This window comes from Pleurodeles waltl, chromosome 11 (assembly GCF_031143425.1).
Source record: "Pleurodeles waltl isolate 20211129_DDA chromosome 11, aPleWal1.hap1.20221129, whole genome shotgun sequence".
Taxonomy (NCBI): domain Eukaryota; kingdom Metazoa; phylum Chordata; class Amphibia; order Caudata; family Salamandridae; genus Pleurodeles; species Pleurodeles waltl.
In genome coordinates, this window is record NC_090450.1 from 67,812,519 (window position 1) to 67,837,230 (window position 24,712).

General features: G+C 46.0%; 1 protein-coding gene across 1 annotated transcript in view; it reads right to left on the reverse strand.

The window, feature by feature from the left end:
- Positions 1-24,712, reverse strand: part of KCNMB3 (potassium calcium-activated channel subfamily M regulatory beta subunit 3) — a 73,741-nt gene that overhangs the window by 1,849 nt on the left and 47,180 nt on the right. Inside the window, exon 3 of the mRNA XM_069215407.1 lies at positions 23,931-24,129. Within this exon, the coding sequence (XP_069071508.1) occupies positions 23,931-24,129 (199 nt within the window). The remainder of the gene's footprint in view (positions 1-23,930; positions 24,130-24,712) is intronic.

Sequence of the window (24,712 nt, forward strand, 5' to 3'; positions counted from 1 at the left end):
CTAAAGTAATATTCCTATTGTAAGCTTAACAGCAGGATGTTCAAAAGTAACCGCGCCTGATTGTAATAAATATTTCTGACCCCTTTCTACTGCAGGTCCTTACAGATATTACCAGAAGTCCACACACATCCCTTGACCACCTAGCCATGGTCAATAGTCTGGTTAAATAATCCAAAATAAGGGGCATCTTTGGGCTAAGAAGTCCTTAGCTTGAAAATGTAGAAGCCAGGGCTCTCTGTTCTATTGTACACCAACTGATCCATAATGTAAAAGCATCAAGACACACTCTGGGCTTTAAAAAAGGAAATAACCTTTGTGTTTTCCCAGAACAGTACTTATAATGATGCTTTACATTCCACCATTTAACGGAAAAAGATTGTTTAATTCAGCAGTCTTTATTGAATTTTCCATTTTAAGAAACAAACCCCCCTCCTCACTAACACTATCCCTCCCTTCCAAGTCTATGGACCCCACACCCAGCCTGCAATTACACGGCAACAACCAGCTATGTTAGGAACCCCCGGGGGCCCCCAGTGCTGACTGTTGCCCTTAGTTCAGTTGTCACTTTGTAACAGTTGTATGACTTCATCCAGTAGGTTCAAAACCGTTGGTTGTTGTGGGCCTTCCCCTTCAGGGTCTCCTTCAGACTTCGACCCCTTCCCCCCCCCCCCCCCCCCCCCATGTTCTCATGGTATTGAAGTGGACACCTTTTCGCTACTGTCCTCACTACCATGCAAAGTATCTTCGGATTGATCTCCATCAGGTCAGTAATTTGTGTCTGCCTCTGGGCATAATGAGGTTCTCTGCAACGCTCCTTCTGTTCTAAGGAAACCCTCCATGACTGTCAGGCCCAACATCTCGAGACACCCTGGACCTTTTGGCCCTGAGAATATTGAGGGAACAACATCCACAACCTTCTGCTGAAGATGAATAGTGTTTCTCCCCCCCCACTACAGCTCAGATCTGGAGATCGAGGATCTTCTACCAGCACAGCTAGCCATGAATACAGTACACCCCCTGACACTGGTCCCAAGCCAAGTAACCCCATCCAAAGGGTCACCCAGTTACTCTGAAACATCAGAGACAGACTGCCGGGTGGCCTCTGCCTTCAGGCCATGGTTGGTCCCGACCACCTTCTTCAGATTAAATGTTCAGCCCCAGCTCAGGGCTAAAGAAACCATCCAGGCCAATTGCTTCTGCACCGGCCACTCCTACTTTGGAACAAAGCTGGCCGTCAGAGCCAACATCTTTGACATCAAAATTGGTTTCAGAGCAGAGACCATTGGCTTCAACCAGCAAGTTCTGACATGATTCAGGGACAGTCAAACTGATTCTCCATAAACTTCAGGTGGAGCTTGACACCCAGCAGGAACACCCCACAATACATCCCCACATAGCCCGGATACACAGCCACCCTCCGGGATCTGCTGCTCAACCATCCAAAGAAGCCTTGGTCATGCCACCTGCACTGAAGCTATGCAAGAAAGTGATTATGGCTACAAGCCCTTTCCCTCTCACTCTTCCATCACCACCTCATCCACCCCACCTACTTCTCCAGGTGACTCTGTTGACTATACACCTCACAGGTCACCTCATTCAAACTTCAGGGGAGGAGGGTGGTGGGGGTGGGCATGAATACCTTTGACTTTCCTCTGCAGTGGGATCCCTGGGACAGCTATGGTGCTGACCCACCGGGGGACACAGAACCGACCTGTACCCTCTCCGTACCTCCCGTCATGACAACTCCATGTCCTACCATGATCTTATTTGTTGGGTTGTCTCCTCTCCACGCTCAGCCTTTATAGGAAGTCTTCCTTTTCTAAACCCTGTTCTCCACCCACCGCTCTGCTCATTATCATCCCATGCTTAAAGGCATACCCCTTTACACTCGAGACATTTTTCACAACCCTGTTTGCATTAGAGTCATTACATCTAGGATGGACAAAAAATACAAAGCTTGACTCTCTAGTGGTCACTACCCCCTGTAAGAGGGCTAACTTTCAGACCACTGGTGATGCTTCTCAGCTTGATAAAGAGAGTAAATGAATAGATGCTGCAGGTACAAGGGTCGGCCAACCGTTGGCAGATTGACAGTTCAATTGGGTTGCTTTCTAGGTACAACCATGCCCATTGGAATAAAACAGAGGACCACCTCCATCATCTCCAAGAGTGGCACAGAAAAAAGTGATACAAGATTGTCTCTGAGGGAAAGCTGATCTCCAAAACCACTTCCAAATCCTTTGCGAAGTAGATACTATGGACACTCCTCAACATAGGTCAACTCCAGTGTCCTTTTGCACAGGCATGCCTGGCTCTGAATCCCCAGCTTCAAGCCGAAAGTCCAGCAAAATGTTCCCAACCTGCCCTTCATCTGTTTGGACCATAGGGTGACCAGATGCTGGAAAAAAATAAAGAAAGATATGGAAACAGCTTGAGCAATCGGTGCCCTTCAAACACCTACCCTGGGTGGCTTTCACTGCACGCCCCCTACTGTAGAGGCTCAAAGACCTCCGCTCATGAGACCTCTACCTCATATCAATGGCCACATGCACATCAGTCCTGTCCCAGAGACTATTTTTGAGGATCCTACAGAGGTAACAACTGGGAAGGCAGGGTAAAGGTGGCTCCCCAAAGGAGCAGCTGCCACCACTAAGCCCTGACGTGCCTCTTCAAACCCCATCAATCCCCTCCCCCCCTCAATCATACAACGCCTGTCGGGGTGCCTCAAAAGGTTCTTTCCTGATTGGCAAACCATCACCTCCGACCAGTGGGTACTGGATATTATTCGACCTGGTTATTGTCTGATGTTCACTCTCACACCTCCCACCATTCCAACTCGCAAACACAAAGTCCTCTGAGAACATCAAAAGTTACTCAGGGAAGAGGTCCAAGCACTCCTTCTTAAAGGAGCCATTCAACCATACCCATCATCTGCAGGGAATGGGAATATATTCTTTGAATTTTCTCATTCTCAGAAAAGACGGTTCAGTTCGACCCATTCTGGACCTCTGGCCCCTAAACAAATACACTCTTTTAGAGGACTTCCACATGGTTTACTCTTCAAGATGTCATTCTGTTGCTACAACAAGGCAGCTTCATAGCTGCTCTTGACCTGAAGGATGCTTACACATACAATCCACCCGGCACATTACCGGTATCTCAGGTTAATAGTCAGTGGAAAATATTCCCAATATAAGGTGCTCCTCTTTAGGGTCCCCTCTGCACCAAGGGTGTTCACTAAGTGTCTTGCAGTAGTGGCTGCTCACATGCAGACCAGGAGTCTGCATGAATATTACTGGCTCATCCCCTTTTATGTTGCCCATTAGTCTCTCTTTGCCTTCAAAGTTGTGAATCCTGGCCACAATTTTATTCTTGGTGTTTATAGGGACCACCCTGAGTGTTTTTTTCTATTCTTATTAGGCATTTGTGAGGGTTTTCCAACAGGGCTTGGCAGAGTTCCTGAACATATTTCTTAATGTCCTTCCCTTCTTTCCTTCAAATCTTTCTATTATTCCTCCTGGATCTGTTTTAAGATGTTCTTGTTTCTTCTGAAGCAGAATATGTTGTTCTCAGAGATGTATGATTTCAGGAGGCCTTGATCTAGTGTTCTCTCTCCACTTTTTCCTTTAAGGGTGTGGACTCTCTATTGTAGGTCCGTGACATCCTTCTTGATTTTCATGAGGCTTGGTCTCGGTTCTTACCAAAGACTACTTGGTCCATCCTTGAGCTCTTGCAAAACATTTTAGTCACCGCCTCTTCTGGCCCCGTCATTGTGTAGGTTTTTGGGATATATCAGTGGTTCTTTTATGCGGGTCTCTGACTGCAGCATGTTTATGATGATAAAGTCTCTCTTCCCCTTTACTCTTGCCACTCTGGTGTACTGGCAGCTGTGCAGCATAGGGTAGCTGTGGCCCCCGCTTTGATGCAGACCCTGTGTAGTTGTTGAGATTTCTTTTCCCCGGTCTGTGCTTCAATTGATATCAAATAATGCTCCATTCCCTCCAGATGAATGCCTTTTTGCATCTGCCCTGCCCTTAGTCCCGACTTTAGTGCACTTTCCCAAGGCATGCGGTATCGCTGGCTTGCAATGTGGTCATCTTCTTGTTGAGGAGGGCTTTTGTTGACTGTGCAGCAGAGGTACCTTTATTACCACCTCTGTAAACCTATGAGGCTGTTAGGGAACCCTTTGATACGTGGTAAGGTACCTGCCTAATTGAGTTTCACTGGAGTTTACATTTCTGAAGTCCAAATCTCAAGCCGAGGTAGTAGGCCCTACTCATACTTTGCATGTCTCTCTGCCTGGGTTGCAGCAGACCTACTAAATGTGTGGCACTGCAGAGTCTCCCTTTCTGTACTGTGCATCAGAGAAGGACCAGCAGCTCCTTTCATCATGGTTTGCTCCACACCACCGAACCGCATGTGCATTTAACCAGTAAAGTTCCCCAATGTTGTAGAGCTCTCCTTGGACAGCAGTCTACAAGCATCCTCCTCTGCACAGAATTACAGGTGCCCAGATAAGTCTGTCCAGCATTTCTTGTTGGCCCATTCGATCAGCCCTTCTGTAGAATTTGCAGGCTTGGTCGGGTGATAACCACTCCCCAGCATGCAGGCGATCCTGTCTTGCCTCTTTGTCCAGTCTTACCTTTATTGGGACTGTGGCTGCGGGTCACTGCCACATGTTGCCCTGGTGCGTTGTGTGCTATTCCAGAGGCCTCAGATGGCAATCTGTCTGTGCACTATTTGAGCTCCTCTGCCCTGCGGACAATGAAGCACCAAAGGTGTGCCAGGCCCAGTTTCATTCCTGCACAATTCCTGCCAGTGTGGACTTGAACGCCCCTGCTTTGCAACCACTTCTCATTTCTTCCTTGTATGGCCCACTGACAGCCCTGCACCAAGTAGGGTTTTTAGGACCTGGCAAGGACCTTTTAGGGTTGTGGATACCAACTAATGTCCTTGCTGGGCCCACTTGCTCTCGCTACAGTGTGTAGAGGAGTCCACAGTCTGCCTCTGTCCAGCATGTTTGATGCCATTTTTCTCATCTTAAGTCCCATAACTGATCCTAACTGATCCACACTGACACACACACCCTGACACACACACACACACACACACCCTGACACACACACCCCCGACACACCCCCCGACACACACACACACACACACCCTGACACCCACACACCCCCTGACACTCCCCCGACACACACACACTTATTCTCTCACTCTCTCTGACTCACTCACTCAATATATATATATATATATGTATATATATATATACATTCATCCAAAAGAAAAACGAAATTCAGAAGCATTCCGGTACGAGTTTATTTCATTATAAATTGGCAGCAAATTATTCCTTCCTTTCCTGACGCGTTTCGGCAAACAGCCTTCTTCACAGGAGAGCAGTTGCATCCTTCTTATCATCATGTAGTCAAGCAACCCTCATTATCATAGATGCTTTCCTCCTTCACCATTCCGAACTTTCATGAGTAAGAGACACTAAAGTACTGTTTATGGCAGCATCTATGATAATGAGGGTTGCTTGACTTTGATAGCTCATTTTATTTTAGAAATAAATTGCACGTGATCACTTTAAATTGCACCGGGTTAAATATGAAGCACAATATGAAATGTGGTGAAGAAACGCTATTTAAGCAAAACAATGAAAATATGCCACAATGTGATGAAATGTGGTGAAGAAACGCTATTTAAGCAAAACAATGAAAATATGCCACAATGTGATACATGATGATAAGAAGGATGCATTTTGGGAGTTGAAGTATTCAGCCATTGAATCACGTGACATGTATAAATGTAATTCGAAGCATCTGTGATTGTATGCAGCTGCTCTCCTGTGAACAAGGCTGTTTGCCGAAACGCGTCAGGAAAGGAAGGAATAATTTGCTGCCAATTTATAATGAAATAAACTCGTGCCAGATTGGAATCGGAAGGCTTCTGAATTTCGTTTTTCTTTTGGGTGAATATAACAGGATGCTCCATCCCTGTTATGAAGCCGCCCTGCAGGGTTGGGGGCCCCGTCGATGGAGCTTGTGTCGGAGTATATATATGTTCGATGGCATGTGTAGCTGCAGATACACATGCTGTGCATATCCCGTCATGTGTTGGGCTCGGAGTGTTACAAGTTGTTTTTCTTCGAAGAAGTCTTTTCGAGTCGCAAGATCGAGGGACTCCTCCCATTTCAGCTCCATTGCGCATGGGTGTCGACTCCATCTTAGATTGTTTTCTAGCCGCCATCGGGTTCGGACGTGTTCCTCTTCGCTCCGTGTTTCGGTTCGGAAAATTTGTTAGATATCGGAAAAATTAATCGGTATTGTTTGCGTTCGGTATCGGGTTAGTTAACACAGATCGACACCGAATTTGGAAGAGCTCCGGTGGCCCTTCGGGGTTTCGGTTCCCCGGCGGGGCCTGGTCGGCACGACCACGTGCGTCGACAAGACTAATGGAACAGACCCCATTCCACTTCTGCCCCAAATGCCACAACAAGTATCCTTACACAGATCAACATTTGGTCTGTAACTTGTGTTTGTCTCCAGAACACAAAGAGGATACCTGTGAGGCCTGTCGAGCGTTTCGATCGAGGAAAGCACTGAGGGACCAGAGAGCGAGAAGTCTTCAAATGGCGTCGGCGCCGTCAGGACACCAAGACTTGGAGGAAGAAGAAACCTTCTCCATTGCCGACTCCGATTCTGACTCGGATGAGGCCGAAACAGAACAGACGCCGAAAACCGTGAGTAAAACCGCCCCAGCCAAAACTCACGGAAAATTCATCAGAGCCCAAGGGACGCCACCGCCGGCAGGCCATGGCTTAACCCAAAAACTCGGTGACCGTCCATCGGCACCGAAAAAGGGCACGCATGTGTCGAAGTCATCCGACTCCGGGTCAGAACAATCTCGACACCGAGAGATCGGAACACCGAAACACAAAAAAGTGGCTTCGGAGCCGAAAAATATGGTGGAAAAGGTTTCGATCCCGAAACATCCGGCTTCGCAGCCGAAAACAAGCTCATACACTGAGGAGCAAGGGCTTTCCACACAAATGCAAAGCCGTAGATTCGGACAGGAACTAGAGGCAGGGGAGCCAGATAATACACAGAGAAGGCTCCATATCCAAAAGGAGACCGGGGAGATAAGAACTCTACCTCCTATAAGGATGAAAAGGAAACTGGCTATCCAAGAGAAGGATAAACCACCACAAGCAAAGGTGGCAAAACAAGTAACTCCGCCACCATCACCTCAACGCTCACCGCAATCATCACCAGTCGCTAGCCCACCGATGGTGCAGTCTCCAACACATACAATCATGAGCCAAGATGACCCAGATGCATGGGATCTTTATGATGCGCCTGTGTCAGATAACAGTCCTGACTGTTACCAAGCAAGACCATCACCACCTGAAGACAGTACTGCTTACACGCAGGTGGTGTCCAGAGCAGCTGCCTTTCACAACGTCACACTGCACGCTGAACCAATCGAGGATGACTTTTTATTTAATACTCTGTCATCCACACATAGTCAGTACCAGAGTCTTCCAATGCTACCGGGAATGTTAAAGCACGCAAAGGAAATATTTCAAGAACCCGTGAAAGGCAGGGCTATTACTCCTATGGTGGAGAAAAAGTACAAGCCTCCACCAACAGACCCTATGCACATTTCGCAGCAACTGACACCGGACTCTGTAGTAGTTGGCGCAGCACGGAAAAGGGCGAATTCACACACCTCCGGGGATGCACCACCACCCGATAAAGAGAGTCGCAAGTTCGACGCAGCGGGGAAAAGAGTGGCAGCACAAGCAGCCAATCAATGGCGCATTGCGAATTCACAGGCTTTGCTGTCAAGATACGACAGAGCCCCCTGGGACGAAATGCAACACTTTATTGAACATTTGCCCAAAGAATTCCAAAAACGTGCACAACAGGTGGTAGAAGAAGGCCAAAGTATCTCAAATAACCAGATACGTTCAGCAATGGACGCAGCAGACACAGCTGCAAGAACTGTTAATACAGCGGTGACAATTCGGAGACATGCATGGCTGCGCACCTCAGGATTCAAGCCCGAAATCCAACAGGCTGTGCTTAATATGCCTTTTAATGGACAGCAGTTGTTTGGGCTGGAAGTGGACACTGCTATCGAGAAGTTGAAAAAAGATACAGATACGGCCAAGGCCATGGGTGCGCTGTACTCCCCACAGAACAGAGGCACTTTTAGGAAGACACAATTTAGAGGGGGGTTTCGGGCTCAAACAACAGAACCCTCAACTTCACAAACCAAGCCCACATACCAAAGCCAGTATCAGAGAGGAGGCGTTCGGGGACAGTACAGAGGGGGACAGTTCCCTAAAACTAGAGGGAAGTTCCAAAGTCCCAAGACCCCTCAAAACAAACAGTGACTTCAGTGTCACAAATCCCCAACACGTAACACCAGTGGGGGGGGAGACTAACAGATTTTTACCAAAATTGGGAGGAAATAACAACGGACTCGTGGGTCCTAGCCATCATCCAACATGGCTATTGCATAGAATTCCTACAATTACCACCAAATGTGCCACCAAAAGCACACAACATGTCCAAACAACACATGGATCTATTACAAATAGAAGTCCAAGCGTTGTTACAAAAGGAGGCAATAGAACTAGTACCCAGTCAGCAAAAAGGGACAGGGGTTTACTCCCTGTACTTTCTCATACCCAAAAAGGACAAAACTCTAAGACCTATATTAAATCTCAGAACACTAAATCTTTACATCAAATCAGATCACTTTCACATGGTAACACTTCAAGACGTAATCCCCTTGCTCAAACAACAAGATTACATGAAAACATTAGATCTCAAAGATGCGTACTTCCATATACCCATACATCCTTCACACAGGAAATACTTAAGGTTTGTATTCCAAGGAGTACATTACCAGTTTAAAGTGTTACCATTCGGAATAACAACAGCACCAAGGGTATTTACAAAATGCCTTACAGTAGTAGCGGCACATATCAGAAGACAGCACATACACGTATTCCCGTATCTAGACGATTGGTTAATCAAAACCAACACCCAGAAACAGTGTCTTCAACAGACAAAATACATCATAGAAACCCTTCACAAACTAGGGTTCTCACTAAACTACCAAAAATCACACTTACAGCCCTGTCAAATACAACAATACTTAGGAGCAACAATCAACACAAAAAAAAGGGATTGCCACTCCAAGTCCACAAAGGGTACAAGCATTCCAAAACGTACTACAAAGCATGCACCCAAACCAAAAGTATCAGGTAAAATTGGTGATGAAACTGCTAGGCATGATGTCCTCATGCATAGCCATTGTCCCAAACGCAAGATTACACATGCGGCCCTTACAACAATGCCTAGCAACACAATGGACACAAGCACAGGGTCAACTTCAAGATCTAGTGTTGATAGACCGCCAAACACACACCTCGCTTCAATGGCGGAATCCTGTAAATTTAAACCAAGGGCGGCCTTTCCAATACCCAGTGCCTCAATACGTAATCACAACAAATGCTTCCCTGGTAGGGTGGGGAGCACATCTCAACCAACACAGCATCCAGGGACAATGGGACACTCAGCAGAAACAACTTCACATAAATCAGCTAGAACTACTAGCAGTGTTTCTAGCGTTGAAAGCATTTCAACCGATAATAACCCACAAACACATTCTTGTCAAAACAGACAACATGACAACAATGTATTACTTAAACAAACAGGCACACACTCATCACAACTGTGTCTCTTAGCATAGAAGATTTGGCATTGGGCGATTCACAATCACATTCGCCTAATAGCGCAATACATCCCAGAAATTCAAAACCAATTGGCAGACAATCTCAGTCGAGATCACCAACAGATCCACGAATGGGAGACTCATCTACAGATACTACAAGCCTACTTCCAAAAGTGGGCAACACCGCAAATGGACCTATTTGCAACAAAAGAAAACGCAAAATGCCAAAACTTCGCATCCAGGTACCCACAGCCTCACTCCAAAGGCAATGCGTTATGGATGAGTTGGTCAGGGATATTTGTTTACGCTTTTCCCCCTCTCCCACTCCTTCCGTATCTTGTAAACAAACTGAGTCAAAACAAACTCAAACTAATACTAATAGCACCTACTTGGGCATGACAACCTTGGTACACAACATTACTAGACCTGTCAGTAGTACCTCATATCAAACTAACAAACAGACCAGATCTGTTAACTCAACACAAACAGCAGATCAGACACCCAAGTCCAGCATCGCTCAATCTAGAGATCTGGCTCCTGAAGTCTTAGAATTCGGACACCTAGACCTTACACAAGAATGTATGGAGGTCATCAAACAGTCTAGAAAACCTACTACAAGACATTGCTACGCAAATAAATGGAAACGATTTGTTTATTACTGTCAAAATAATCAAATTCAACCATTACACGCGTCCGCAAGAGACATTGTAAGCTACTTACAAAAATCAAATTTAGCTTTTTCGTCCATTAAAATACATCTCACAGCAATTTCAGCATATTTGCAAATTACACATTCAACTTCACTATTTAGAATCCCAGTGATAAAAGCATTTATGGAAGGTCTAAAAAGGATTATTCCACCAAGAACACCACCAGTTCCTTCGTGGAACCTCAACATTGTATTAACGCGACTCATGGGTCCACCATTCGAACCCATGCATTCTTGCGAAATGCAATACTTAACCTGGAAAGTAGCCTTTCTAATAGCTATCACATCCCTCAGAAGAGTGAGTGAAATACAAGCCTTTACCATACAAGAACCCTTTATACAAATACACAAACATAAAGTGGTTCTACACACAAATCCAAAATTTGTGCCAAAAGTTATATCACCGTTCCACTTAAACCAAACTGTGGAACTCCCAGTGTTTTTTCCACAACCAGACTCTGTAGCTGAAAGAGCATTACATACATTAGACATAAAAAGAGCTCTAATGTACTACATTGATAGAACTAAACAGTTACGCAAAACAAAACAATTGTTTGTAGCTTACCAAAAACCTCATACAGGGATTCCAATATCCAAACAGGGCATTGCCAGATGGATAGTTAAATGTATTCAAACCTGTTATGTTAAAGCTAAAAGAGAACTGCCTATTACACCAAAGGCACACTCCACTAGAAAGAAAGGCGCCACAATGGCCTTTCTAGGAAATATACCAATGACAGAAATATGTAAGGCAGCCACATGGTCTACGTTCATACGTTTACTAAACATTACTGCGTGGATGTGTTAACAACACAACAAGCCACAGTAGGACAAGCAGTACTAAGAACATTATTTCAGACAACTTCAACTCCTACAGGCTAAATCACCGCTTTGGGGGAGATAACTGCTTACTAGTCTATGCACAGCATGTGTATCTGCAGCTACACATGCCATCGAACGGAAAATGTCACTTACCCAGTGTACATCTGTTCGTGGCATGAGACGCTGCAGATTCACATGCGCCCTCCCACCTCCCCGGGAGCCTGTGGCCGTTTTACGTTGACTGAAATTAAACTTATACATTTGAAAAATTGTAAATATATTATGAACATACATACTTACTCCATTGCATGGGCATTATTACTATATACACAACTCCTACCTCACCCTCTCCGGGGAAAACAATCTAAGATGGAGTCGACGCCCATGCACAATGGAGCCGAAATGGGAGGAGTCCCTCGATCTCGCGACTCGAAAAAGACTTCTTCGAAGAGAAACAACTTGTAACACTCCGAGCCCAACACTAGATGGCGGGATATGCACAGCCACACGTCTCATGCCACAAACAGATGTACACTGGGTAAGTGACATTTTCCATATATATATATATATATATGTTCAATGGCATGTGTAGCTGCAGATACACATGCTGTGCATTATCCTGCCATCTAGTGTTGGGCTCGGAGTGTTACAAGTTGTTTTTCTTCGAAGAAGTCTTTTCGAGTCACGGGACCGAATGACTCCTCCCTTTCGGCTCCATTGCGCATGGGCGTCGACTCCATCTTAGATTGCTTTCTTTCCGCCATCGGGTTCGGACGTGTTCCTCTTTGCTCTGTAATTCGGATCGGGGAAGCTTAGAAAATCATCGAAAATTTGTCTGTATTGTTTGCGTTCGGGACCGGTTTAGTATCATCACATTGGCACCGACAACAAGACCGCTTCGGCGGCCCTTCGGGGCTTGCGCACTCAATCAAGGCCTGGTCGGCCCGACCACACCCGTCGACAAAGAACTAATGGACCGGACCCCTTTCCGTTTCTGTCCGAAGTGCCATGCCAAGTATTCTTACACAGACCAGCATCTGGTCTGTAACCTGTGTTTATCGCCCGAACACAGAGAGGATACTTGTGAGGCCTGCAGAGCGTTTCGATCCAAGAAGACCTTAAGAGATCGACACGCAAGACGGTTACAGATGGCGTCAAAACAGTCACAACATCTCGACGCCGAAGAAGAAGAGATGCGGATATCCATCCAGGGTTCGGACTCGGATGAATTCGACGGGGATCGACCACCGACGGCGGCACAAAAAGTGAGTACACCTGCCCCGTCCCACGCCCAAGGTCAGTTCAAGAAACAAAAGGCCTCAGGGACGCCACTGCCAGAAGGCCATGGCTCAACCCACAGAAAATGCGGTGACCAAGTAACATTGCCACCGAAAAAGCCCAAATTAGTGCCGAAGACTTCCAACTCCGGTCAAGAAACCGGCACCGAAAAGAGTCGGCATCGAAAAATCAAGTCGAGTAAACCTCGAAAAAGCCACTCGGAACCGAAACCGACAATCTCCATCGGGGTTTCGATACCGAAAAAAACGGCTTCGGAGCCGAAAAAGACGTCCTACACAGAAGAGCAGGGGCTCTCTCTACAGCTCAAAGAAAAGCACAGATTTGAGCAGGAACTGGATTTAGAAGAGCATGATCAAACTCAGCAAAGGCTAGAAATCCAGAAACACACAGGGAAGATACAAACCATCCCTCCGCTCAAGTCCAAAAGAAAACTGGCTTTTCACGAGACTGAGATGCAACCAAAAGCCAAAGTGGTTAGAGAAAGGTCACCACCCCCACAATTCTCACCACAAAAGTCCCCACTTCAATCACCACAGTTGTCACCAGTGGGTACACCAATGGCACAGTCACCCACACATACTGGGATGACTCAAGACGATGCGGACCCCTGGGATCTATGCGACCCACCAGTTTCGGACAACAGTCCAGAGTGTTATCCGACAAAACCTTCGCCGCCAGAGGACAGTACGTCCTACACGCAGGTACTGGCCAGAGCAGCAACATTTCACAATGTAACAATGCACTCGGAACCAGTGGAAGATGACTTCCTGTTTAACACTCTGGCATCCACGCATGCATCGTATCAAAGCCTGCCAATGTTACCGGGCATGCTTAAACATGCACAACAGGTTTTCCAAGAACCAGTAAAAGGGAGAGCCATCACGCCAAGGGTCGAGAAGAAATATAAACTGCCCCGTCAGACCCTGTATTTGTTACACAACAGCTCCCTCCGGACTCAGTGGTTGTGGGGGGTGCAAGAAAACGGGCTAATTCGCAGTCATCAGGGGATGCGCCACCCCCTGATAAGGAAAGTCGTAAATTCGACGCGAAGGGGAAAAGAGTGGCATCGCAAGCAGCCAATCAGTGGCGAATTGCCAACTCACAAGCCCTCCTTGCCCGCTATGACTGAGCACACTGGGACGAGATGCAAGACATCATCCAGCACCTCCCCAAAGAGCATCAAAAACGTGCCCAACAAGTGGTTGAAGAAGGACAGGCCATATCAAACAACCAGATGCGCTCTGCACTAGACTCTGCTGATACAGCGGCACAAACTGTAAATACAGCAGTAACAATTAGAAGGCATGCATGGCAGCGAAGTTCTGGGTTTAAACCAGAGATACAGCAGGCGGTATTGAATATGCCGTTTAATCAACATCAACTATTCGGTCCGGAAGTGGATACTGCAGTAGAAAAAAAGAAAAAGGACACGGACACGGCCAAAGCTATGGGCACGCTCTACTCCTCTCAATACAGGGGAACATTTAGGAAACCACAATTTAGGGGAGGGTTTAGACAGCAACCCTCAGAACCATCCACCTCCCAAACAAAACCCACTTACCAGTCTCAGTACCAGAGAGGGGGGTTTCATGGTTCCTACAGAGGACAGTTCCCAAGAGGAAGAGGGAAATTCCAGCCTGCCAAGCAGACCCCTGGTAGCAAGCAGTGACTTCAATGTCACACTTCCCCAACACATATCACCAGTCTGTTCGTGGCATGTTGCGCTGCAGATACACATGCTGTGCATTATCCTGCCATCTAGTGTTGGGCTAGGAGTGTTACAAGTTGTTTTTCTTCGAAGAAGTCTTTTCGAGTCACAGGACCGAGTGACTCCTCCCTTTCGGCTCCATTGCGCATGGGCGTCGACTCCATCTTAGATTGTTTTCTTTCCGCCATCGGGTTTGGACGTGTTCCTCTTCGCTCCGTAATTCGGATCGGGGAAGCTTAGAAAATCATCGAAAATTCGTCTGTATTGTTTGCGTTCGGGACCGGTTTAGTATCATCACATTGGCACCGACAACAAGACCGCTTCGGCGGCCCTTTGGGGCTTCCGCACTTAATCAAGGCCTGGTCGGCCCGACCACACCCGTCGACAAAGAACTAATGGACCGGACCCCTTTCCGTTTCTGTCCGAAGTGCCATGCCAAGTATTCTTACACAGACCAGCATCTGGTCTGTAACCTGTGTTTATCGCCCGAACACAGAGAGGATACTTGTGAGGCCTGCAGAGCGTTTCGATCCAAGAAGACCTTAAGAGATCGACACGCAAGACGGTTACAGATGGCGTCAAAACAGTCACAACATCTCGACGCCGAAGAAGAAGAGATGCGGATATCCATCCAGGGTTCGGACTCAGATGAATCCGACGGGGATCGACCACCAACGGCGGCACAAAAAGTGAGTACACCTGCCCCGTCCCACGCCCAAGGTCAGGTCAAGAAACAAAAGGCCTCAGGGACGCCACTGCCGGAAGGCCATGGCTCAACCCACAGAAAATGCGGTGACCAAGTAACATTGGCACCGAAAAAGCCCAAATTAGTGCCGAAGACTTCCGACTCCGGTCGAGAAACCGGCACCGAAAAGAGTCGGCATCGAAAAATCGAGTCGAGTAAACCTCGAAAAAGCCACTCGGAACCGAAACCGACAATCTCCATCGGGGTTTCGATACCGAAAAAAACGGCTTCGGAGCCGAAAAAGACGTCCTACACAGAAGAGCAGGGGCTCTCTCTACAGCTCAAAGAAAAGCACAGATTTGAGCAGGAACTGGATTTAGAAGAGCATGATCAAACTCAGCACAGGCTAGAAATCCAGAAACACACAGGGAAGATACAAACCATCCCTCCGCTCAAGTCCAAAAGAAAACTTGCTTTTCACGAGACTGAGATGCAACCAAAAGCCAAAGTGGTTAGAGAAAGGTCACCACCCCCACAATTCTCACCACAAACGTCCCCACTTCAATCACCACAGTTGTCACCAGTGGGTACACCAATGGCACAGTCACCCACACATACTGGGATGACTCAAGACGATGCGGACCCCTGGGATCTATGCGACCCACCAGTTTCAGACAACAGTCCAGAGTGTTATCCGACAAAACCTTCGCCGCCAGAGGACAGTACGTCCTACACGCAGGTACTGGCCAGAGCAGCAACATTTCACAATGTAACAATGCACTCGGAACCAGTGGAAGATGACTTCCTGTTTAACACTCTGGCATCCACGCATGCATCGTATCAAAGCCTGCCAATGTTACGGGGCATGCTTAAACATGCACAACAGGTTTTCCAAGAACCAGTAAAAGGGAGAGCCATCACGCCAAGGGTCGAGAAGAAATATAAACCGCCCCGTCAGACCCTGTATTTATTACACAACAGCTCCCTCCGGACTCAGTGGTTGTGGGGGGTGCAAGAAAACGGGCTAATTCGCAGTCATCAGGGGATGCGCCACCCCCTGATAAGGAAAGTCGTAAATTCGACGCGAAGGGGAAAAGAGTGGCATCGCAAGCAGCCAATCAGTGGCGAATTGCCAACTCACAAGCCCTCCTTGCCCGCTATGACTGAGCACACTGGGACGAGATGCAAGACATCATCCAGCACCTCCCCAAAGAGCATCAAAAACGTACCCAACAAGTGTTTGAAGAAGGACAGGCCATATCAAACAACCAGATGCGCTCTGCACTAGACTCTGCTGATACAGCGGCACGAACTGTAAATACAGCAGTAACAATTAGAAGGCATGCATGGCAGCGAAGTTCTGGGTTTAAACCAGAGATACAGCAGGCGGTATTGAATATGCCGTTTAATCAACATCAACTATTCGGTCCGGAAGTGGATACCGCAGTAGAAAAAATGAAAAAGGACACAGACACGGCCAAAGCTATGGGCACGCTCTACTCCTCTCAATACAGGGGAAGATTTAGGAACCCTCAGAACCATCCACCTCCCAAACAAAACCCACTTACCAGTCTCAGTACCAGAGAGGGGGGTTTCGTGGTTCCTACAGAGGACAGTTCCCAAGAGGAAGAGGGAAATTCCAGCCTGCCAAGCAGACCCCTGGTAGCAAGCAGTGACTTCAATGTCACACTTCCCCAAAACATATCACCAGTCTGTTCGTGGCATGTTGCGCTGCAGATTCACATGCGCCCTCCCACCTCCCCGGGAGCCTGTAGCCGTTTTAGTTGCTTGTAAATTGTAAATATGTAAATAAATATTCCTTTAATACACACTATGTACATACATTTCTACTCCATTGCATGGGCACCTCTAGTATCCTTACTTTACCAACTCCTACCTCACCCTTTGCGGGGAAAACAATCTAAGATGAAGTCGACGCCCATGCGCAATGGAGCCGAAAGGGAGGAGTCACTCGGTCCCGTGACTTGAAAAGACTTCTTCGAAGAAAAACAACTTGTAACACTCCGAGCCCAACACTAGATGGCAGGATAATGCACAGCATGTGAATCTGCAGCACAACATGCCACGAACAGATGTACACTGGGTAAGTGACATTTTCCATATATATATATATATATATATATATATATATATATAGCAAAAACGAGATGTCCTCAATGAAAGCGCGCTCCCAACTGGTTATAATAAGGGTTTTGAAAACAAAGCCAGCAACTCACGGTGAGTCCTTGAAGCATTTTCATTTTTTCTGGCCTTTAGTAATAAAGTCATCTCTGGACACGTGTTTCAGGGTAGATCCCATCATCAGCAGAGAAAATGTAAAAAGTATTCCACCCTCGTGGGTGCAGCCAGTGCTGGATGTATTTCAGACTCTCTTTAAAAGCACCGAGTGTGAGGCTCTTCAGCTAGTTTGATTAATTGCAGGCACCTGATGAATCCATTAAAATACCAGTCCTGCCCCTGCATGGTATGTCAAGATCTGAAATAAACAGTAAGTCTTCCAATACAATAGTATCTCAACGTCTTCTGTGCTTCTTACACCTAGATGGATTCTGTCAAATTGTCAAGGAGTCTATAGCAATACTAAATATATTTGGTGGAAGGAGGCAACAAGCCACTGTACCCTGACCCAACTGAAATACATTTAGCGTCTTCCAAATAACTATAATACCTGCTTTCACATCTTTATACACTGTATGAAACAACTTCCCTTGCACTGGTCTATGCCCATATTTTGGCAACACCTTTTTGGATAATGTACGATGTTGAATACTAGTATTTTGTTTTTTAAGTTTGTGACTTTTAATTTACCCCAATTCCCTTGTTGTGCTCTTGGGAGCATCCAACAGAAGTGTGACAGAAAACTGATCAATGTGGATGCAACACTGCAAATTATTTCAGTGAGTTTGATTCACGTTAACACTCTGGACTATTATTCATTTTCAGAGCTGTATTATACCTTTTATCCCATGTTCATGGAACACACTCAAAGATAAATATTTTTCTAATAACAGAAAATCTATTAGAAGCTGTGTTTGTGTGTAGAATATGGGTAAAGGTGTGTCCACTCAGAACCTGACAGATGAATATAGGAACTTGGTGGAGCTTCCATATATCACTTTTGTATGGTTGTGACTGCAAAATACAAAAGAAGAGATCTATCTTTTGGCAACGAAATAGGAGGGGGTCACTAAACGGCCTACAAGTTTTTAGAGATGCTCAAGATTGGAATAATACATTTTCTTATTAGTTTCTTAGTGCATTAAATATTTTATCCAGAAAGTCATTATAGGAAGCAGAATTGAAATAAGCCCCATTCAATATGATATCTGAGGGTAGGCTTATGATGGGGAAGATAAGAGGGGATATACATCATCAAATGACTGCTTAAGTAGAGAAATATTTTTAATACCCAGCAAACAGTATGAGAGCATGGCAGACTGAGTTGGACATTTATAACAAATAGACTCAAAGTTACATAAGGAATTCTGTGATCTTTTGTCTCCTAGATTGTTGTTCATTCTTCAAATAGAGGAAGAATTAATTACCTAGTACCAATCACATGGCTCTGGTGACATTAATTCCAAAACCTGGCAGGGATGTAAAAAAGTGTTCCCATTCTGAGCCCATGCCCTTTCTTGATGTTCCTTGAGATATTATCTATTTGCAGCTAAACTGGAACAAGTCATATGGAGAATGACTGTTCCATTCCAGCCAAGATGTATTAAAAGCCACTGATAGCATCAGAAGGCTGATGATCTTATTGATGGGAATGTTGGTTGCCTCCGTTAGTAAAGATGTGGAGAAAGCATTTGTCCAGGTCAACAGGTTGTAGCCTCCCAACCCCCTCTCCGGGGGGGTCAGAGTTTTCAAAATCCTATGTACCGCACCTTGAAACCATACAGTCATCTGGTTCATCCTACACTAGAGGTATTTTATTTCCACTTGCAGAAGATAAAATCCATGAGTGTTACAAGCACAAACTTCTATCTCCCCTCATGCACTCAATGGTCAGTGTCCCGTGGGTCAAAGTCCTGATGGAATTCCATGAAAAGCATGTGACAAATTACTTAGGATTTTTATTTTATTATTGCCATTGCTTTTCACTGTACTGCTGACATCTTGTTTTTCCTTATGGGAATAGTTTTATCCTACCCTGAACTATCACTTATTCGCAGTTGTGCAGCAGTTAGTTACTAATTTTCTATTCCATTTAATTTAATGAGCACTTTATATTCTTGAATCAATTGTTATATTGTTTCCCTACGTAACTAATACACATTTCTTTTGGCCTATTGCTATGACAAAGAAAATTGGAGAGTTTTTGTTGCCTAGAGAATGGCAGTGGAACTCTGACCAGCCTCTTTTTTCCTTAAGCGATGCAGACGTTTACTCACTGCTGAGGGCAAGAAGGATTATTCACTGACCATGCCTGTTAGATAGTTAGTTGCGTGCTCTCACACCCTGTTACAAGATGTTTCATGCTCAGACGTTTGCTGCCACTCCAGTGTAACTCAGCCTGCATATCAATAAAACATCTCTTGAAGTGGAAGTGAAGATCTACCAGAAACTGCGATTAGAAGATTAGATGTATAAGCAATATACATTATGAAATCTAATCTTTCTTAAATGCATGCGTTGTACTTTAGTTCCAGGTACGAGAGACAACTTTATTCATATAACAATAAAAGGTGAAAATAAAAATCCAACATTTGCCATAAAGACATGGACTCTATTATATGTACGGAAAGTATCTTATCACTGGCTACTGAAGAAGCATCTCGCAGGTAGAAACTACTCAAATGATGTGCCTGCCCCCTCTTTCCTGTCAGGAGTCCTTTAACCATCAGTGCCAGCAGTCTTGGGCAGAACCAACTATACAGTAGAGCATGCCCCAGGCAAAGGCGGTGAATTATCTGACTGTTACAAACTAAATCCAACTCCCTATTATGCTGCTGGTAGTGTAAACACACAGCAAAATTACACTGTTCGACTGGGTGTGTACGGCACGTTTACCCAAGACCTGGTGGTCAATGCACAAGATCCAGTGAACCACTACCTTTCCAGAGGCTGACTGTCAAAAGGAAATTCCAGAACATTTTATGGTGAACATGTTATAAATCTTTGATATTTTGAATTGTAATATTTTTCAAAGCTCTCTAATTTTCAGATGAATTGATTTTATATGATCATGCGAAGATACCCAGAAACCCAATCCTCCCAAAACAAACAATTGTTTTACTTCAAGACCAGCAGTTTACCCAAGCACAGCTCTTGCCTTTCCGGATCAAGGATTAGATTGCAAAACAGCTGGAAAGAGCACACAAAAAAATGTTTCATCACTGTTTAGTAAGAAAGTCTTCTAATGGTAAACAGACATCAAGGCAAAATAGTAGAAACATAAGACTTTTTTCTGTTCAAAGAACTTATTCATTCAAATGGATATACCTATCTGCAGATTCCTCACCACTTGCATCTTCTCCAGGTGCCAGACTGGATCTGAAAGGCTGAAATTGGTCTTATACACTGATAGCTGGACTTTGGGTCCATCTTGGGTCCAGGATTCAGTCCTTGATACATCATATATGACATCTCAGAGTTGTTTACCCAAGTTTACTGATGTCAGTTCCTTTTTTTCAGCACCCTTTGGCGCAGGTCTGGACTAGCTTTCTAAAATTTTACTACATTATTTAGTATTTCAGAAATGGCTCCCCCAATTTCTGGGTTTACAACTTGTTGCTCCTGCCAGTACAAGATGTCATTCTCAAATCTACATGCCAAGATCTACATCAAGGAGAGGGAGGTCAAACTCTTCATGGCATGAGCACAGGATGAATAGTGCTGGTCCAGACCCATCTTCTTCGACATATCCTAATCTGGCTTCCCTTCAACCAGCAAGCCTTTGAAGTGGGCATCTTACAAGTACCAGGACAGGTCCTCTAGGAAGAAGCAGAGAGAGAGAGGGGGATTCTTCAGGTTTTTGATGTCAGGGGTGAATCATTCAGTCAATAGTGTCATTCCCTCATCCACGCCTCAACATCATGTTGGAAGCCTAATTTGGTATAAGTGGAGCGAGTGCCACATTTAGCCCTGGCCCCTGAATATCAGACTCCTGCTCTTCTCATGGAGTTCCCAGCCCCTGGTGCTTACCCTACACCGGTTGTGGTTTTCACCCACAAAATGCTGGCCCTCTTCCAATTCACCGACTCCCTCCGGTGAGCTCATGGACATCAATAAACCATTGAGGCCCCCAGCCAGACTTCCACTAGCTGCTTTATCACTTGTGCTGGGCCACTCTGGGCATCGTCATCCTGGTGACGCCCAATCCTTCCGCTCCGTCAAAGGCCTTGCTGGTTGCTTCACAAATGGCGCCTGCACAGTCCATGGAGCCACTGGACCCAACTTTTATCCACTACAATCGCAGCTAATTTTCCAAAGGCAAAGTGAATTTTGGTCAGATCCTGATGCAAAAGACAACAGCTGATTGAAGAGGCATCCCTTTACTATCCCTTGCCTCAAGATGAATACTTTTGTAGGCTGAAATTATTATTTGGCTCTGATTCGTACCTCATCCCAATGCTGAACACTGTGGGGGTCATTCTAACCCTGGCGGTCGGCGACCGTCAGGGCTAAAATGACGGAAGCACCGCCAACGGGCTGGCGGTGCTTCCTTGGCCATTCTGACCACGGCGGTAAAGCCGCGGTCAGAAAAGGGCAACCGGCGGTTTCCCGCCGGTTTACCCCTGGCCCAGGGAATCAAGCAGCGCCGCCATGGGGATTCCGACCCCCTTCCCGCCATCCTGTTCCTGGCGGTTTTCACCGCCAGGAACAGGATGGCGGTAACGGGTGTCGTGGGGCCCCTGGGGGCCCCTGCAGTGCCCATGCCACTGGCATGGGCACTGCAGGGGCCCCCTAACAGGGCCCCACTAAGATTTTCAGTGTCTGCAAAGCAGACACTGAAAATCGCGACGGGTGCCACTGCACCCGTCGCACCCCTTCGACTCCGCCGGCTCCATTTGGAGCCGGCATCCTCGTAGAAGGGGGTTTCCCGCTGGGCCGGCGGGCGGCCTTCTGGCAGTCGCCCGCCGGCCCAGCGGGAAAGCCAGAATGGCCGCCGTGGTCTTTTGACCGCGGTGCGGTCATTCGGCGGTTCCCGCTTGGCGGCCGGCGACCGCCGCCCGCCAATGTAGGAATGACCCCCTGTGTCCCACAAAGATGATGACAGTGGAGAGGTGGTTAACCGTTGTCACCCCAGTGCAAAAGCCCGGGTTCTGTATACTTCCCTATAGGTGGAGCTGGACTGCCCTAGGGTCTCCCACTGAAAACGTTATCTCACTTACTGATATTCTTTGCAAGGCCACAGATGTGCTTGAACTATCTTTTGCTGTGAAGAAGGCAGCGGCTAAACCGCCTTATTAATTTCTGCAGTCAGCATTCTCCTATGCTGAGCCCTATTTTTGGTCATGTGATGCAAACTAGTATCTGCTCCCGTGGAGAACCATTTGGTAGTCTTTCATCATTGTCTGCCTACTGGGAACCCACAATTTCTGATGGCTCATCCATCCCCAGAGAGTATTGTAGTCCAGGCTTCTTCTTTTCTTCATCTCCCAGTGAAAGGGAATCGAAAAGGATCGATGCTATCAGAAAGAAAAGCTTCTCTTATGTTTTACCATTTGAAGCCGAGATCACAACCTGCTCAAGCTCCACATGATATACCTTGCTCCCACGGCATTACTGCCTTGTATTCATGGTCAATCAATCAATTTCCAGACAAACAATACAACTGTGATGTAGCAAGCCACAAGCAGGGTGGGGTGGCTCGTTTCCTCATGCGCATCCAACCTCATCCCTGGAGAATGAGTTGGCCAATTTGAGTTCCTTTGATCTGCCTGCTGAGGTGGTATCTGCCTGTCATCTGGCTACCAAGCCAGTTTATTCTGGGCACTGGCCCTATTTTCTCTCTTAGTGAACCAAGGTGTGCTTATCTGATATATTGCGCTTTTTCCGGCAATGCTTTTTTCTGGGCACTGTAAAGAGCTATTTGTCAGTCACTTCAGCTTTTCATTTTTTGCCAGATCATTAAAGTCTTAATCTAGGTTTAAAGTCTAAAATAGTTATGCATTTTCTGAAGCAGCTGGCCCATTTAGTTCCCTATTCCACTGTGTTATGCCTCAGTGGGACGGTTTTGATTGGTTCTCAGGACCAAGGCTTTTTTTCTTGCTGAAAATAGTCACTTTGTTCCATGTGGGTCAGCGTGGCGAAACAAGACGTGAGTGGGGACCTATGCAAGATACGCTGAAGGGGAACCCGACACTCACATCAATCAGGTTTGAGAAGGCCCCCTCCAGTACTGTGGGGGATGTGCTACACGCCTGGTGGGTCAGTGTATTATTTACCAATATTTTAACACCCCCATCCAGCCAGAGAAGAGACTGCACTGCCTGGATCCTCACAGGGCCCTCAGTTTTTACATGGACAAGACCAACAAGTACCAGACTGATGATCAGCTTTTTAGTGGAATATGGTTTTCCAAATAAGGCAAAGTGAGTCCTTACTGAAGCCGCCCACCTGCCTGTTCTGAGGGGGGTTGTATATGACTCATAAGGTCCAAAGTTAGTTTTGGTGTACTGAAATTTCTGTCCATCTCTTCAGCTTCATCTTCGTTACGGATCCAGTCTCATGCCTGAAGGATATTCAAAAGGTGAGGAATCTACACGTAGGTTGAGTATCCACCAAAAAGATCATTACCAAAGGCAAATAACTTATTTCTTAGGTGCTTAAATAAAAGATTGATAGCTCACCTTAATCATCGAGGTAATTACAGAAATGTTAACAGTCACAACATATCATAGCTAAGCATATATCCTAATCCATTTAAAATGTGCCTATGCCAACTACAACATACTGTTATACACATACAGTTTATTGTTTCTTACTTTCGGGGTTTTCTGAGCAGCTTCTTCATTATAATGTAAAGTAGCTTTCTGGCCAGAATGGGACAGGTTGACGAGTATCTGAAGGCATGGATATTTGGACTGACCGTGACAGTCAACCCCACAGGTAAAGGAGCAGTCAACCCAGTCCTCCATTATATCAGTTTGGAGAGTGGTGCAATTAGATTCTTCTTTCCAGACACTTGAAATAAAATAAAGAAAATCATGGTTTATTTTGTTCACTGTACAGAATGGCTTTTTCATTACATACAAATCAACTTGCAAAATTCATCCTTCTATGGTCTTTGCAAACCCTAGATATTAGAATAGAGAGAGAAACTAGTGTTGATTGTTTCCATCCTTAATTCAGAATTGAACAAAACCACATGGGCCCTCATTCCCTAAACAACACCGCATATTGTTGGAAATGGGTGTTCCTGGTGGAGGACGCAGTGACATGTTGTCCCCAGGTTGTGTGGAGAATGGACTGTTTCGTTTGGGTCCCTTTACATCTTATAGTCTTGGAGTAGACAGCCAGTACCCTGAGAAAAAAACTGCAAATCTTTACATTGGACCTTTTGCCCTCCATTTTCCTTCATTGTAATTGTAGGTTGAGGCAGTGGGAGGATTCCATTGCTGTGGGTTGAACGCTCATGGACATGGGGCTCAGCCGCGACTGGGGGTGGGCTCTGTGCTTTGCCAGCAATAGATTAGCCTTATATTGTTTAATGGATGGTAGGGGACAGTCAGGTAATAATTTTAGTTACCCACCTGGTGGTACCCTA